The 16149-nt window shown below is 39.5% G+C and overlaps 1 protein-coding gene across 1 annotated transcript in view; it reads left to right on the top strand.

Annotated features, from left to right (window-relative positions):
- The window catches only part of NSF (N-ethylmaleimide sensitive factor, vesicle fusing ATPase), a 150373-nt gene that overhangs the window by 103222 nt on the left and 31002 nt on the right, over positions 1–16149 (top strand). Inside the window, exons 15-16 of the mRNA XM_045489323.1 lie at positions 3103–3236; positions 16030–16096. Of these exons, the coding sequence (XP_045345279.1) occupies positions 3103–3236; positions 16030–16096 (201 nt within the window). The remainder of the gene's footprint in view (positions 1–3102; positions 3237–16029; positions 16097–16149) is intronic.

The following is a 16149-nucleotide window of genomic DNA, read 5'->3' on the forward strand; positions in this document are numbered from 1 at the left end:
ATAAATATTCACTAAATATTATGTAGTAGACTGTATGATACCACATAATACTTAATTCAATTAAATAAGTATTCATTGAGTAAAATGTTTTAGGTATTGAACCAGTTGCTGGGGATATAAAGACATTCACAGAGTTCAGTCTGGTCATTAAAAAAAACATGTAAACAAATTCTTTTTTTTTTTTTTTTTTTTTAATTTTTTTTCTTTTAACGTTTGTTTATTTTTTATTTATTTATTTTTTCAACATTTATTTATTTTTGGGACAGAGAGAGACAGAGCATGAACGGGGGAGGGGCAGAGAGAGAGGGAGACACAGAATCGGAAACAGGCTCCAGGCTCTGGGCCATCAGCCCAGAGCCCGACGCGGGGCTCGAACTCACAGACCGCGAGATCGTGACCTGGCACAGAGCCCCATGTGGGGCTCGAACTCATGAACTGTGAGATCATGACCTGAGCCAAAGTCAGACCCTTAACCCATGAAGCCACCCAGGCGCCCCCATGTAAACAAATTCTTAACTATAGTATATATGTGAAGGTGTGTGTGAATGCAAGTCATTTTGCGCAGGATGATCAAAGAAAGCTAAAGGTGGTGTTTAATTTAGACTTGGAAGGATTAGTTAGTAGACAAAAAGGTAAGGACATTCTGTTCACCAGTTAACTTGTTTACAGTTATGATTAGTACAACAACAGAGAAGTTTGGTGAGTCCACATGACAGAGGAATCTAACTCCTTTCAAAGGTCTGGGAGTGAAAGCTCCCTGAAACACATTAAGCCAAGACCTGAAGGATGAGAAACTGGCTGAGCAAAGTAATTGGGGAAGATGTTCTAGGTGGAGGGACCAGCATGTGAAAAAGCCCTGGATGGGAAGGAGATGGAAACAGAAAAGGAAGGGCTCCTGGGTGTCTTAGTGGCTGGGTGTCCACCTTCGGCTCAGGTCATGATTTCGTGGTTTGTGGGTTCGAGCTCCATGTCAGGCTCTGTGCTCCCTCTGTGCAGTTTCTGTGTCTCCCTGTCTCTCTGCCCCTCCCCCACTCATACTCTGTCTTTCTGTCTCTCAAAAATAGATATAAAAAAAAAAAAAAAAAAGGAAGGAAGGAAGAAAGAAAGAAAAAAAGAAAGAGAGAAAAGGAGAGTGGCTAGGCATGAAACCAAAGAAGTAGACAGGAGCCAGTTCATGCACAGCCTTGTGGGCCATATTAAAGATTTAGTCTCTGTCTGAGGGGCAGTTTGTAGGGTTTTCAGCAGTAAAGTGACATGATAAGGTTTGTATTTTCAAAATGTCGTGACCGCTTTGTGACAGAGAATGGATTGGAGAGTCAAAAAAGATACAGGGGAAACCAATGGTTAGAAGCAGTCGCATTAATGCACCTTGATGAAAGTTGATTGTGGTTTGAAGTAACATCCTGGTAGTGGGGATGGAGATAAGCAGACCATTTTGAGAAATATTTAGGAGGTAGAAGGAAAGAGGATTTATAATAATCATCGTTATTACTCATAATTAAGCTAACATTCTTTGAATTGTTATTATTGGTTAGTCACTCTACTAGCACTTTGCATACACTATCTTATTTAAACCCCACTTCAATCCTATGAAGGCAGATGCTTCTGTTATCCCTATCTTGTAGATGGGGAAGCTGAAGCTTAGAAATATTAAATAACTAGATTGAATATGGGGAGAGGTATCAAACATGATCACCAGGATTCTAGTGTATACAACCTGGTAAATGGTGCTGTGTACTAAGACTGGGAACACTAGTGGAGAAGCAGATTTTAAGAAGAAAGGTTTTGAGTTCAGTTTTGGACATGTTGAGATTGAGGTTCCTATAGAATAATTGAATTGGAAATGTTGAGCAGCCCATTGGATATGTGGGCTCAGAAGAGAGGTCTGGCTGACAATAACATTTATGAGTTGTCTGTGTATAGACTGTTGTTGAATCCATGGTGGTTGGGTGAGGTTACTTACAGAAAGGGTGTAGGTTGAGAAGAAAAGGGGGCTTGGAACTGATCTCTGAGATTTGTCAACATTTAAGAAGCAAGTAAAGCAGGAAGAGTTGACAAAGACTGAGCAAGAGTAACCAGGGAGGTAAGAGGCGGAGAAGAGAAGGTGCTGTTACAGAAGCCAAGAAAAGTATTTTTAAGAAGAGAAGAGTTCTCCCATTGTATCAAATATTCCTAAGAGGCCAACAGATAAAGTGTCTGTTGGATTTGGTGACATAGAGGTCATTGATGACCCAGATGGGAGCCTGTTCCATGTAATGGGAATGGAAACCATAGCATTTGTTTGAGAATGGAGGGAAAATGCAAAGTGGCAGCCGGTGTAGATAATTGTTTAGAGAAGTTTCATTTTGAAGGGAGAAGCAAGACTCGTGTTGAGGGGTGTGAAGTCCAGAAAGTTTTTTTGCTTTGTGCTCAAATGTGCTTAAATGCTATTGGAAAGACCAGGGAAGACAAAGAGATGGAACATATGGGCAAGAGGATACAGTCAGTAATGTCAGGTTCTTGAGAAGATGGGAAGGAAGAATCGGTTGGTTTATGGGTGGAAAAGGGACACATCTTCCATTTCACAGAAGGGAAGGAGGAGAAGGTGTCTAAATACAGTTAAGCTTATAGATTTGGCCTTTATGAGAAGGCCTAAATCTTTAAAATTTAAGCTTTTAAAGTCGTATTTGCTTCTAATAAGGCAGTTTTCCCCTGCCCACAATATTATCTCCTAAGAAGGTCGTATTTGTTTATTAGACAAGTGATTTGGTAGAACTAATAACATAGGACAGATAATGTGTTTGAAGGTATTCTTCTTTTTTTTTTTTTTTTAAGAAACAAAACCCTTGCATATTATATATTTAGCCAGAAGTTTGAAAGATTAAGACTATGAGAAAGAAAGAAGGAATGTATTTCATCATACCTTTGAGAAATGCTAATCAGTTCATTAAGTTTAGTTGCTAATAAATAAGAGAAAACATGTCTGCTGTGAAATTGTGTCAGGAAATGTTAATGAGCAACTAGTTGAGACCTCAGTACATTGTGGATAAAAGTTTAAACTTGTTTTATTCCCCTTTGCTTGGTTTGGCTTTTTTCCCCTGACTTGCTCATATCTTTATGCAGGCCCTCCTCATAGTGGGAAGACTGCTTTAGCTGCAAAGATTGCAGAGGAATCCAACTTCCCCTTCATCAAGATCTGCTCTCCTGATAAGATGATTGGCTTTTCTGAGACAGCCAAGTGTCAGGCCATGAAGAAGGTATCAAGATTTTTGCTTTCATTTGAATCTCCTATCTCTTAGATACATGTGTGTACACATGTACATATCTGTCTATCTTTGTACCTGTATATATGTAAAAGCCATAGCAGCTATGTTCTTCTCAAGTGGAACTAAATTATCAGCAGAATTTGGGGGGAAACGGGACTGTTTAGATAGATTTAACTTTGTAATGCATTTTTATTAGCATTCCTTTATCTTCTAAGTGATGTTTTGTTTAATACGTATTACTATTAATTTTCATCTCTTAAGTTTGTACCGACTTGATTGAAAGAAAGATCAGGTTAAAAGTATTTGAGTAGAGTGGAGCAAATTCATTTAGGATTTTTTTTTTTTAATCAGTGTACAAAATCAAACTTTTGGAGATCAGTTAGGTTGTGTGGTTTGGGAAGGAACAAAGGTAGATCATTGGAAAGGTATTCTCAAGTCCCCTACAAAAGGATGGTGATATGGTAGGTAATGATCACAATCTGCTTGGCGACTCGATGCGGTCCTCATTTTTCTTTTTCTTTCCAAGTGCCATTTGTCGCCTTCTTAATATGACTACTTTGAACCGTCAGTGAAAGGAAGAGCAACATAGAACAGAGTCCCAGAGCTGAAAGGACTCTAAGACCATCTCTTACATTTGAGCAAGTGCCGTGTCAGGCCTCTGGGATAGCAAGTGGCTGCTCTTTAAAAACACAAAAATCACTGATAAGACTTAATGGCTGTCACTTGGGAGCCAGTGTTCCCGTCGATATTCTGATTTGGTGTACTCCCCGACAGTGAAGAAGTTATTTTTTATATCTAGTCGAAGTATTTCTCCTACTTAAATCCTATTTTTCATGCTTGAACTTTTATAGATATGAACTGACTCTAACTTAATGAAATGTGGGAAAATCAGAATCTGAGAAAAGAGCCTTGAGAATTGGAGTACAGCCTGGTAAAGATAGCTCAGGAGTTCTTTTACCTTGTTCCTAGGCTCCCACTTTATAAAGATATAGGATATGACTTTAGGGGTTTCTTAAGGGAAGAGACAGAAGAGGAAAATATATTTTAAAATATATATAAATTGAGAAGTCAGCTTCTCGTTTGTGCAGGTGGCAGAAGATTGTTGGTATAAGGTGCTTGAAACGGGTGGAGGGGGCAGAGCTTGAACCAGGATTCTTCTCCTACACACTGTAACATCAAGATTAATATTCTAGGGTTTTTTTTTTAATTTATTTTTTTTTATGAATTTATTTTCAAGTTAGTTCATACAGAGTAGTCTTGGCTTCAGGAGTAGAACCCAGTGATTCATCTCTTACATAGAACACCTAGTGCTCATCCTGAAAAGTGCCCTCCTTAATGCCCGTCACCCATTTAATCCACCCCAGATCAACATTCTTTATAAAGGTCTTTGAAATTGGGTGTGAAAGAGGACCCAAAAAGACACAAAAAGAACCTAAATGTCATAGTTTTTTCTGTGTCTGAGGTGACACCGGTAGTACCTGTCCTTCTGGGGAAAATCTAGACGGAATCACTAGAACCAGTAACTTCCCTAATGTAGGTAGGGGTTGCTTTTCTTTGTTTTTTAGTTTTTTCCTTCTCAGGGGAACCCTTAAACAACTTCCTCTGGTGAAACTTTAGATAATAGCCCTTGGACCCTGTGACCATTGAACGTACCACTTAATTGAGCGGCTAATTCTGTTTGTATTTCCCTAAGTCCTCTAATTCCTTATACTTGTTCAAAAATAGTAGTCTTCTGTACAGATGGTAAATGACTCCATTGCTTTTCACCAGCTGCCAGCTTCTACCTCAGATGTACTCTGAGATGTGGGTGGATGGTCCTAGTTTTTCTATAAAGTTTTAAAAAAGCACTTTAGGCTCCTACAGATCAAAGCTGCTTTGTAAGTGTGAGATATTATCATTTTTATTATTTTAATCTCTTGCAAATTGACTTGAGGGGGGAAGGTAATAGATGCTGGGCTTAGAGGCTTAAATGGTTAAATTAATGACTTAATAACTTATGATTTAATCTTTAAATTGTTAAAGCCTTTCAAGGTAGAGTTTTAGATGAGCAGAAGGCTAAGGAATATAAAAATAAGTGTCTATACAAGCTTATTCAAAATTGTTTCGATTCATGATTCACTGTCTGGATCATCCATGCACCCTTAAAGTTACAAAAATTATTTCCATGTCGTCAGTATTATAAATTCCTATTAGACTTTTCGGTTTTTCTTGACAAAAAAAAAGAAAAAAGAAAAAAAAAGTCATTCCCTGTAACTAAAGTACAGAACAAAGAATGAAGCCTAGGAGTCTTAGAAATATATCAGAAATATTGCAAAATCCTACCCTGCAAATAGTTTTCACATTGTTGCCTAATGATAGGTTGACAAACGCCTGAGGGCTCAAACCAGTCTAAAGGTGCTAAGTCTTCCAGGCTGCTTTTGAAAATGAAATATAAATGCCATTCCTTAGTGCTTCTGGTCTACCTCCCACTGCTGTAATTTTTCCTCCATTTTTAGTGTAAGGATGGGAAGAAGATGTTTTCTTTCTTCGTTTTTTTTTTTTTTTTCCCCCAGAGCACAAATAATCTATGATTTTTTATTGATCGTGGAGAGGACATTTCTTTCTTTTTGAGTTCTACCCCTCCTCCCCAAAGATGTAGCTTTTCCTGATCACAAAAATAATTTTAAAAATACAGAAAAGACACAGAAGAAAAGAAAAAAGAATCCATGTTTATCTTTCAACTTTCTTGTATGCTTCGACACACATACACATGCATTGTGTATGGGGGATCACATTGGACATACTGGGTTTTGGGTTTTTTTTTTTAAGTTTATTTTATTATTTGAGAGAAAGAGAACACAAGCAGGGGAGGGGCAGAGAGAGAATCTCAAGCAGGCTCCACGCCAATAGCACGGAGCTCAGGATGGAGCTCAGTCCCATGAACCCTGAAGTCATGACCTGAGATGAAATCAAGAGTCAGACGCTCAACTGACTGAGCCACCAGGTGCCCCTGGACATACTGTTTGAAACCTGCTTTTTTCATTTAATCTATTACGAGCCTTTTTCCGTGTCATTAAAATGTATCTCAGTATTATGTCAATAACTGTATAATGTTCATTTATTTATTTTTAATGTTTTTATTCGTTTTTGAGAGAGTATGAGCAGGGAAGGGACAGAGAGGGCGACAGGGGATCTGAAGCAGGCTCTGTGCTGACAACAGCGAGCCCAATGCAGGTCTCGAACTCAGGAACCACAAGATCATGACCTGAGCTGAAGTTGGACATTCAAGCGACTGTCACCCAGACGCCCCTGTATGATATTCATTGAAATATTCGCCTTTTGCTGGACTTTAGTTTGTTTCCAGGTTTTTTCACAATTAAAAATAATATTCTTTAGAACTATCAAACTAGAGAAATCACCGTCCCCATTTTCTTACTAGATTTTTCTTAGAGTAGCATCATATTCTATTGGCTGGGAACTTGGGCTTAGGTTTCAAATAGATCTACCTTAGAATCACAGCTCCACCACACTTACCAGGTCTTACAGTCACTTAACTTATAAGCCTCTGTTTTCTCGTCTATGAAATGAAGATAATATTCAGAATTACGTGAGATGGTAATCTATGTAAAGTATGTGCAGTGCTTTGGGATAGAATATGTGCTCAGTAAAGTGTAGTGGTTATTTTTACTTATCATTATTGCTGTCTATACATTTCGGGTTACTTCCTTGAATTCTCCGAATTGGGATGCTGAGGTAAAAACATTGATATTTTGAAGATTTCTGATGAATATTGGTATCAAAACTCTTATGTAAAAATACTGCTGATTTATAAAGTGTACTTCTTCAAAAAGTTGTACCAGTTTACATTCGCAGCCCCATCATGTGAATGTCAGTTTCCTTGGACTCTCACCTACACTTGATATTATTAAAATATTTTTCCTGGGGTGCCTGCCTAGCTCAGTTGGTGGAGCATGCAACTCTGGATCTCGGAGTTGTGAGTTCGAGCCCCATGTTGGATGTAGAGATTATTTAAAAATTAAATCTTTAAAAAAAAAAAAAAACAACTTTTTTTTTTTTTTTTGCCAATTTATGAGGTAAAAGATTGGTATTTAAAATTATTTCTTCAGGGGCACTTGGGTGGCTCAGTCGGTTAAGCATCCAACTCTTGATTTCAGCTCAGGTCATGGTCTCAGTTCCTGAACTTGAGCCCCCACATCAGGCTCTGCCCTGACAACCTGGAGCCTCCTTGGGATTCTTTCTCTCCCTGTCTCTAAGCCCTTCCCCCACCCATGCGTGCGCATGTGTGTGTGCACGGGCATGCGCACACTCTCCTTCTCTCAAAAATAAACATTTAAAAAATTTCTTCAGCTACATTTTAATGAGTAAGTACTCAAATTGAAAGAGTTTTTAAAATGTTTTGTAACAGTAATAGTTGAAATTGGAAACTATAATTTCATATAATTTAACATATTTTTGCTAAAGAAAGACGATCTGACTAGCTAATTCATAGAATATTGTTATGTACCATTTTATTGCTTAAACCAAGAGGTAAGAGTTTTTGTTAGTAGGGAGGCCATTCGGCCTGTTTCAATGAGTATCTTAGAGATTTAATTGTAATTAAGCTATTGCTTCTTGTTCACATATGGAGGGTGCTAAAATACATGATAGTTTATTCTCAGTTCATTAAAAATTTACCTTGTACTTCTCTTAATTTGCTTAATAAATCCTTTCTCTGTGGAGAGAAATCCTTTCTCAACACTGCCATTATCCCCACATTCAGGGGTGGGGTGGGCGGGGATACCACATGTTCCATTAAGATATTTGAAGGATTTACAGACCTTCTTCTCCCTAGTTTATGTTTGCGTACCAACTCCATTCTGTTTTTAAATTTCTGTTCCTTTATCCATTTTGCATCTATATTTTTTTAAAAATCTATTTTACTATTTCTATTAGTGCCATTAAATGAACAAAAGAACAAAACAGTAGAGTTTGATTTTAACTAACTACGTAATCTTGATGCTTTCTGAGTACACGATCAGTACAGAGATGAAATGGAACAATCCAGTGTGACTAAATTGTTTGAACAAAATTAAGTAGGAATATCAGTGATTTATAAAACCATACCCACTAATAACATAATATGGTCTTGTTTTTAAAGGACTGAAAATTAATGGGAGAAATTTTCCTTTCCACTAGCTTTGCAAGAAGGAAATAATCTTCTCTGAATATCCTCCTGTAAATCCCACTGCAAATTGTAGTCTGTACAGAACAGAATCATGGTGCCTAATCCTCCTCTTTTCATGGTTTAGTCCATACAAAGAGCAGAGCTGGAAATTGGATCTTTTGACAGCAGTTACTAAGCAACAGAATTTGGATGTTTTTGGTTAACATCCTAATATATCAGGTAGCTGATTTGCCGAAGTTTGTGCACGTATTAAATGAGAGAAGTGGACACTCCGGAAGTGACTGCTGGTCCCTGTATGGCTGGGGGGCGGGCGCATGTCGTTGTTTTGTTTAATACACTCTGTCTTTGGGCGTTCGTATCTCTGGCACACAAAGGAGAATAGTGCAGATCTTTAGTGGAACTTTCAGACCTTGTGACTTTTTATATTATTAAGAATACCCCACTCTGTGGTTTGTGTTATGTGAAAAATGTAAGAATTTTTCCTGAAAAGCAGGGAGAACAAATGAGGGATTTTAAGGTCATTCCAGGAAGCTTTAGTGCTTTGCCAAAAGTTTAGGTCCACTTCCTGAGGCAGTTTCATTAGAAGACAGCTAATGTTTGCTTGGTCTACTCCCAGGTTATTTTTAGAAACTAGAGATTATTACTGATAGCACCGATTTGAATTTGCTCATTTACGTTTTTATATGCTACCAAATATGATTAGGGTATGCTTTCAACTAATTGCTGACAGATTTACTACATTAAGGATTTTCTAAGTCATCAGATTCCTACTGTCATCAGATTCCTCCTAACTAGGTGCTTCACGCCAACCACTTCAGAATTGAGATGAACTCTTTCAGCCCCAGAAGAACCAGAGTATTTGGCTTCACTTGCCTCAGAGCACTAATGAGGTTATAGAAAATGGAGGATAGAATCCACTTAGAACATGCTTTGCTGTGGTTTGTGATTCTGAAAGGCTGGGATTAACGTGGAGCTCATGCTGGCGTGTTCCCATGTGTATTCATGTAGACTCCAGAAGCTGCAGCTGCTGCCCCTCCCCTACACACAGGTGGCTCCCAGCTTGTCTGTAGATTCCAGGAGTGGGCTCTGTGCCTGGGGAACTTGCAGTGTCCTTGAGGACCAGAATCAGACCTGCCCCAAGCCCTTGGTGGCAGGAGCCCCGCGCCTCTTTTCCTCCGTGCTTGCATAGTGCTTCCAGCATGTTCTTGCCTTCAGCCCAGGCTCCTCGTACTTTAGTTTGTCTCTTATGACCCGCTACCTACCTGGCATACAAGAGATGTGGTACTCAAGAGTAGAAATAGACTGTGGGATTCTCTGTTTTCTAGAGAAACTGTCCATCTTCTAGAACAGACCTGTCATTATGTCCGTGTTGACCAATGCTACTCTTTATGCACTTTTTCTTCAGTCCTTCCAATTCTTTTTCTTTAGCCTTCTCTTTCAGGCTTCTTATCAGACTCTAACGCTATATATACTGATAATTTTACCTGCTGATATTTACTGATATTATATGCTGATAATTTTATACTGAGAAGTTTCCTGTAGGAAACTTCCTGATAAAACTAGGATGACCAGACATTCCAATTTGCTTTGAGCAATCCTGGTTTTTACCTGTTCTTCCAGCATGATTATTAACAGCTCCCTACTTTCAGGTGTCCTGGTTTGCATGATAACTATTTATCTGATCCCCAACTGAGAACCTCTCCACTAAGATGAAACTTGAGCATCGTACGTACTTTTGTCGTACTAAGTGAGAGGATCTGAATTTAAATTAATTTTTAAAGACACTTCGGGAGGGGCTCCTGGCTGGCTCAGTTGGTGGAGCATGCGTGCGACTCTTGATCTCAGGGTTGTAAGTTCAAGTCCCACGTTGGGTGTAGAGGTTACTTAAAAATAAAAATCTTATGGGGCGCCTGGGTGGCGCAGTCGGTTAAGCGTCCGACTTCAGCCGGGTCACGATCTCGCGGTCCGTGAGTTTGAGCCCCGCGTCGGGCTCTGAGCTGATGGCTCAGAGCCTGGAGCCTGTTTCCGATTCTGTGTCTCCCTCTCTCTCTGCCCCTCCCCCGTTCATGCTCTGTCTCTCTCTGTCCCAAAAATAAATAAACGTTGAAAAAAAAAAATTAAAAAAAAAAATAAAAAAATAAAAATCTTGAAAACAAGCAAACAAGGAGTCTTTGAGAATGACCACTAGCCCAGCTTCAGCCCATCTGCCTGACTTGTTGGGCGTCATTTGTTGTGCAGCAGCACTGTGTATCTATCTGCCGTGTGCCCTTAGCAATGGTAAGTTTGGCACGTCAGTTGTAGTGCTCTAGCTGGGACGGTTTGTACATTTTTCTTTTTTTTTTTCTGCATCTTTCTTTCTGGTACCACTCCTCCTTTTTGGGTTTATCTACCTAAAGTTGTGGTAGAACTTCCCAACTCACTGTGTAAATATCTCACTTAGATTTTCATCTGGCAGCTAATTGCGTGTACTTGTCAGTCAAATCTGAGTGTCTTCTTAGTGAACATTGTGCTGGGGCCTGGGCCAGGGAGCCTAGACTGGAAGGGACTGAGGACACTAGGCCAGAAACAGGGATCTGGGGGAAGGGTGGTGACCTTCCATTACACTAGTAAAGAATTACGTGTGTAAGAAGTGAAAGGGGTGTGTGTATTTAAATTAGAGCAGAGTTGCTACCCAAAGGAGTTTCAGTTGACCTGTCAACTGAAACTGGTCAAGTTACAACTGGAATCGCACAGCCTTTGTCATGGTTAGTAGGTCGTTAAGAGAGTTAGCTGTGAGTGCTCCTCTCCTCATGATAGTAATTAGTACATTAAGAGCTGTCTGTAAAAAAAAAAAAAACTACATTAAATGACTGCCGTAGGTACTTTTCTTCTAAAATCTTACAGGTAAATCATGCAGTCAACTATGAAGGGATTTGTAATGCTTCATGAACACAGTATCTGAGGTAAATTGGTGAGACAGCGTACCAATTTATCATCAGTTTTGACCCCAGCAATGTCCCGAGTAAGATTTCTGTAGCAGTGTAAGCTCTCCACTGTTCTTGAGAAGGGAGACGGACTAATTCAGGAAAAAGCTAGTACTGCAAATAGCCAGTCCACCATGTCCCCGGGCCCTGTGGCTCTAACCCACAATATTGCAGCCTGACAGACAGAGTTCCGTGATGGCATCAGAGCCTTTGTGGAATTCTGAACAGTGATTTGAAGAGCAAGCATTATTTTCAGGGACTCCTTAAAATCACTAAAGTTTATAGGATACCACACTGGCTGCTATATTGGGTCCGGTCTTTAAAAAAATAGCAAAGAGCCACTAAGGAACCGCTTCTAAACTTTTCTACTATCTTGAATTCACCAACTCAAACCTAAAAGGGTCCATCATTATGTATCAGGAGGCTGAAATAAATGTCCTATTTTCCTTCCCTTTGAGGGGCGGTGCAAGGAGAGGTGAGGGGCTTCTCTTTCCCTGCTCTTTACATGTACTCATCATGACCCATCCCCAGACGAGCTTCTCCTCTGTTCTCTATTTTAGTGGCCGAACCAGAAAGAACCCGTGACTCTAGTTTCCTCCTCATTACCACACCCGTTCAGCACCAAGTCTTTTCAGTTCTGCCTCCTAAACATCTCTAGAGTCCATCCACTTATAGAACAACCCCCTCCCGCTTCCAGACCACCATTATCTTTCACCTGGAATTCTACAGTATTAAACAATGATTACTCCCTTCTGATGTTTTCTCTACATCAGGCAGAAAAGTGTTTCTTAATCATAAACCTGACATGTTAGTCCATTATTTAAAATCCTTTAGTGGCTTTTCGTTTCCTTACAGTAAAACTTCAGCTCATACGAGATGTGAGACACTTCACGTCCAGGCTGTTGCGTCACCTCTTCTGCTTCAACTCTCACCAACCATTTCCCACACATACCACACCAACATCTCTTCCTTTTAATTCTTACTGACTATATGTCAGTTCCTGCAGTGCTTCTGAATTTTCTCACTCTGAGCCTCCTAATATTCAGTATGCTCCTCCCGGAACAGTTTCTTCTCCGTTTTCCACTGGTTGTGTATCCTTCAGGTCTCAGCTTAAATGTCACTTCCTAAACTTAGGACACCATCGTTGATTCCATAATCCTCGGTGTCAGTTAGGATAGGCTAAGTTATGCTGCAATACTGAGCAACCCTCAAATCTCAGTGGCTTAACATAACACAGTTTAATTCTTATTCACACTGCATGTCCATCATGGCTCAGAGGGGGAGCTCTGCTCATTGAAGTTTCTCAGAGACTCAAACTAACATGTAACAGAGGCTCCATCTCACATGTGATGGCATGATAGCCGAGGCCAGATGAAGGGAACATGGTGAATCGTGCAGTAGCTCTTAAAGCTCCTTTCGGAAAGTGATCTATATTGCCAGTCACATTTCATTAACCGACACAAGCCCCATAGCCATCCCTGACGTAAGAGGGGGTGGAGAACTACAGCCCGACCACATGCCAGCTCGTGTGTGGGTCTCCCCAGTGACTACCCCAGCTCTTTCGCTATACAGCACCATCTCATCTTGTATTTCCTCCGGCATAGTAGCGTCATGCTTCATTATGGTTACGTGGACCTGCTCCCCCACTCCAGTTTTTGCGGAGATGGGATCGTATATGTCTTTTTCGTTACTCTCTCCATTGCCTTCATTAATGCTTGACACATAATAGGAATTCAAAATTATATGTTGAATGAATGAATAGACCAATGCTCTAAGATTTGGTACTTGACCCATTGTTCTTTTACCTCTACCATTTCTCCTTGAAGATATCATCCCCTCTCGTGGTTTCAGCAATCACTGACTGCCCTGAAGGTGAGCTCCATACCCTGACTTCAATCATACATCTCCAACTACTTGTTGATATTTCTGCTTGAATTTAAAATGCAAATTTACTCTTACAGAAAATATTTATTGATTACTTTCTGGTAAGGCATTATATTAAGTAATGTGAGGATACAGAGATAATTAAGACACCACTTGCCTTCAAAGGGCTTATAGTCTAGTATAATGCAAGGAAGAATACAATGGACCCTTAATATGTGCACAATATACAAAATGCTGTACCAAAACGGAACAGAGACAAGTGATTTATGGCAAGATGGAATTAGAACTTGTGTCGTTTGAACCACCAAATCCACTGGGCAAGTGTAAATACTATTCTGTGCCAGATCCTAAAGACAACACGAATAAAGTTTTTATCCACCTCACAATCCAGCGGGGAGATACATAGCTGAGGAGGCAAGAGTAAATGGGATTTTAAAATGGGATTTAACACAGTGTGGGAGAGTGAGCGAGGGGTTAAGGGGACGGTGCAAAGGAAAGCAAGCAACAGAAGTGTTCTTTCACACACGCAAGCAGGAAACCTTTATTAAGCACCAGTGACGTGTCAGACATTGCAAACCTAATACTGAGGAAGATGGTTCCTACCTTAAAGAACAGATAGCATGTTGGGAGGAACCTACTATCTAGATTGTCCACTTTGCCAGGGTTTTTGTTTTACATCTTTGAGGGTGACTTTTGAGCATAAAAGGACCGTGTAGAGTTAATTTGAGGCTTAAAGAATGAAAAGTCGGGGTGCCTGGGTGGCTTAGTCGACTGGTTGAGCGTCCAACTCTTGATTTTGGCTCAGGTCATAATCTCACAGTTTGTGAGTTCTAGCCCCACATTGGGCTCTGCGCTGGCAGCACAGAGCCTGCTTGGGATTCTCTCTCTCTCTCTCTCTCTCTCTCTCTCTCTTTCTCTTTCTCTTTGCCCCTCTCTTGCTCACGCTCTCTATTAAATAAACAAACAAAGCTAACTTTAAAAAAATGAAAAGTCAGCATACTAAAATTTTGTAATTTAAAACCTAGTTTTTCAACACAAAACAAACTTTTTTTTTAACGTTTATTTATTTTTGAGAGACAGAGAGAGAGCACAAGTGGGGGAGGGGCAGAGAGAGAGAAGGAGACACAGAATCCGAAGCAGGCTCCAGGCTCCGAGCTTTCAGTACAGAGTCCGACATGGGGCTTGAGCCCACGAACCATGAGATCATGACCTGAGTTGAAGTCAGACGCTTACCTGACTGAGCCACCAAGGCTTCCTGAAAACAAACTTTAAAAAAAGTTCAGTTACATCTCTTATTCTATTTGTAAGTCTAGTGAAATTTAGCAATTTCTTTAAAGGGGACTTTTACAACTTAATTAAATTTCTTTTAATATTTTAAGTTATATTTACCCATTTAAAGTATTTTGTTTTCTTTTTTGAAGTACTTCAGTTGTTTGTCTAACAAAACATTGAGTTTCAAAGTAATTATATTTACTTAATGATAAGTTAAAATACAACTAATAATAAAAGTATGGTGAGCCTTAGATTATCTTTACTATGTGAAAGGCTATTTAAGTTATCTCTTACCTTCCAATGTAAAAGTTTATAAAAATGAATTATCCAATTGTGTATTTTAAATTGAACTAGCAAGGCTAATCTAATCTTCATACGGTAAATTTTCTTAACTGTTACTTTAGAGACCAAGTATACACAAGTTGTCTTTAAATTTGATATGAAAAATATTAATATGGAAGGCTTTGATTTACTTTATTTCTGTACCTAATACTTAATTATCTATGGTTAAAAGATAACCACTAAGGATTATTATGCCACCCCAAGCAAGATGGGTGGAGGGGTGGCTACCATCCTGGTGCATTGAGGTTATTTATCAACCAGAAAGACCGGGCTGGGATGCAGGAATTACTTCTTACAGATGACATCTGTGAGATGCCCTGAACCCCAGTTATAGTCGCTAGAATAGGAACGCCCACATTTATGAAAAGCCTGGTCTCAAGGCCTTGGGCACTTACATTCAACTTACACGTAAATTAAATCTTCTGTCTGGCTTGAAATTGCTACATCCTTGTGAGGATATAACGATTTCCTTTACTGCTTGCTTTAATTTGCATTTCTTTCACTGCCTTAAGACAATGTACTGTTATCTTTTGTCTGGTTCTAAAGATACATCTATCTGATCCTTTATAACCAACTTTAACTCTTCTGTAAACATTTTAACCATCAGACCATGGTCTGATTTGAGTGAACAGGATTCTTTCAGTGTTATTCTTGCTTAGCCAGGGCCACAACTCTTATAGATAATAGAATGACATCTAGTTTTATTCTGCGCATCCCTTGTGGCTCCGTCTAGCTCTTGAGTCACAACACTGAAGTCACGCTCCTGACATAGGAGAGACCATTGTGATAATTTGATGAGATTTGCCAGTTGATTAATGACCAGCACTCCTCAGCATGCCTGCGTGTGACACATCCAGCTCGTGGGGCTGAAAATAGCATCACCCTACTTCCTGCTCAGCTGTGATCCAGTTGTGTCATCTTGAGCAAGTCATTTAACTGCTTTGGGCCTCAATTTCCTCATTTTTAAATGGCAGGAACTCTTAGTTTTAAAATCCTATATTGTCTGTTAAATTCTAATGTAGTAGAGTCTGAAATATTGGTGTTATCCTGTGCTTTGTTTAGGCATTGCTCAAGAATTAAGTAAATTTTATCTTTGTGGATATTGTCATAATTAAGGAGAGCAGCGAGATAATAAATAAATGGTTTTGCTTTCTTCCAGATCTTTGATGATGCATACAAATCCCAGCTTAGTTGTGTGGTTGTAGATGACATTGAGAGACTGCTTGGTGAGTCACATAACTTTTGCCATTGTACTATCTTTGCCACATTACACTAATGT

Source organism: Leopardus geoffroyi, chromosome E1 (genome assembly GCF_018350155.1).
Source record: "Leopardus geoffroyi isolate Oge1 chromosome E1, O.geoffroyi_Oge1_pat1.0, whole genome shotgun sequence".
Taxonomy (NCBI): Eukaryota; Metazoa; Chordata; class Mammalia; order Carnivora; family Felidae; genus Leopardus; species Leopardus geoffroyi.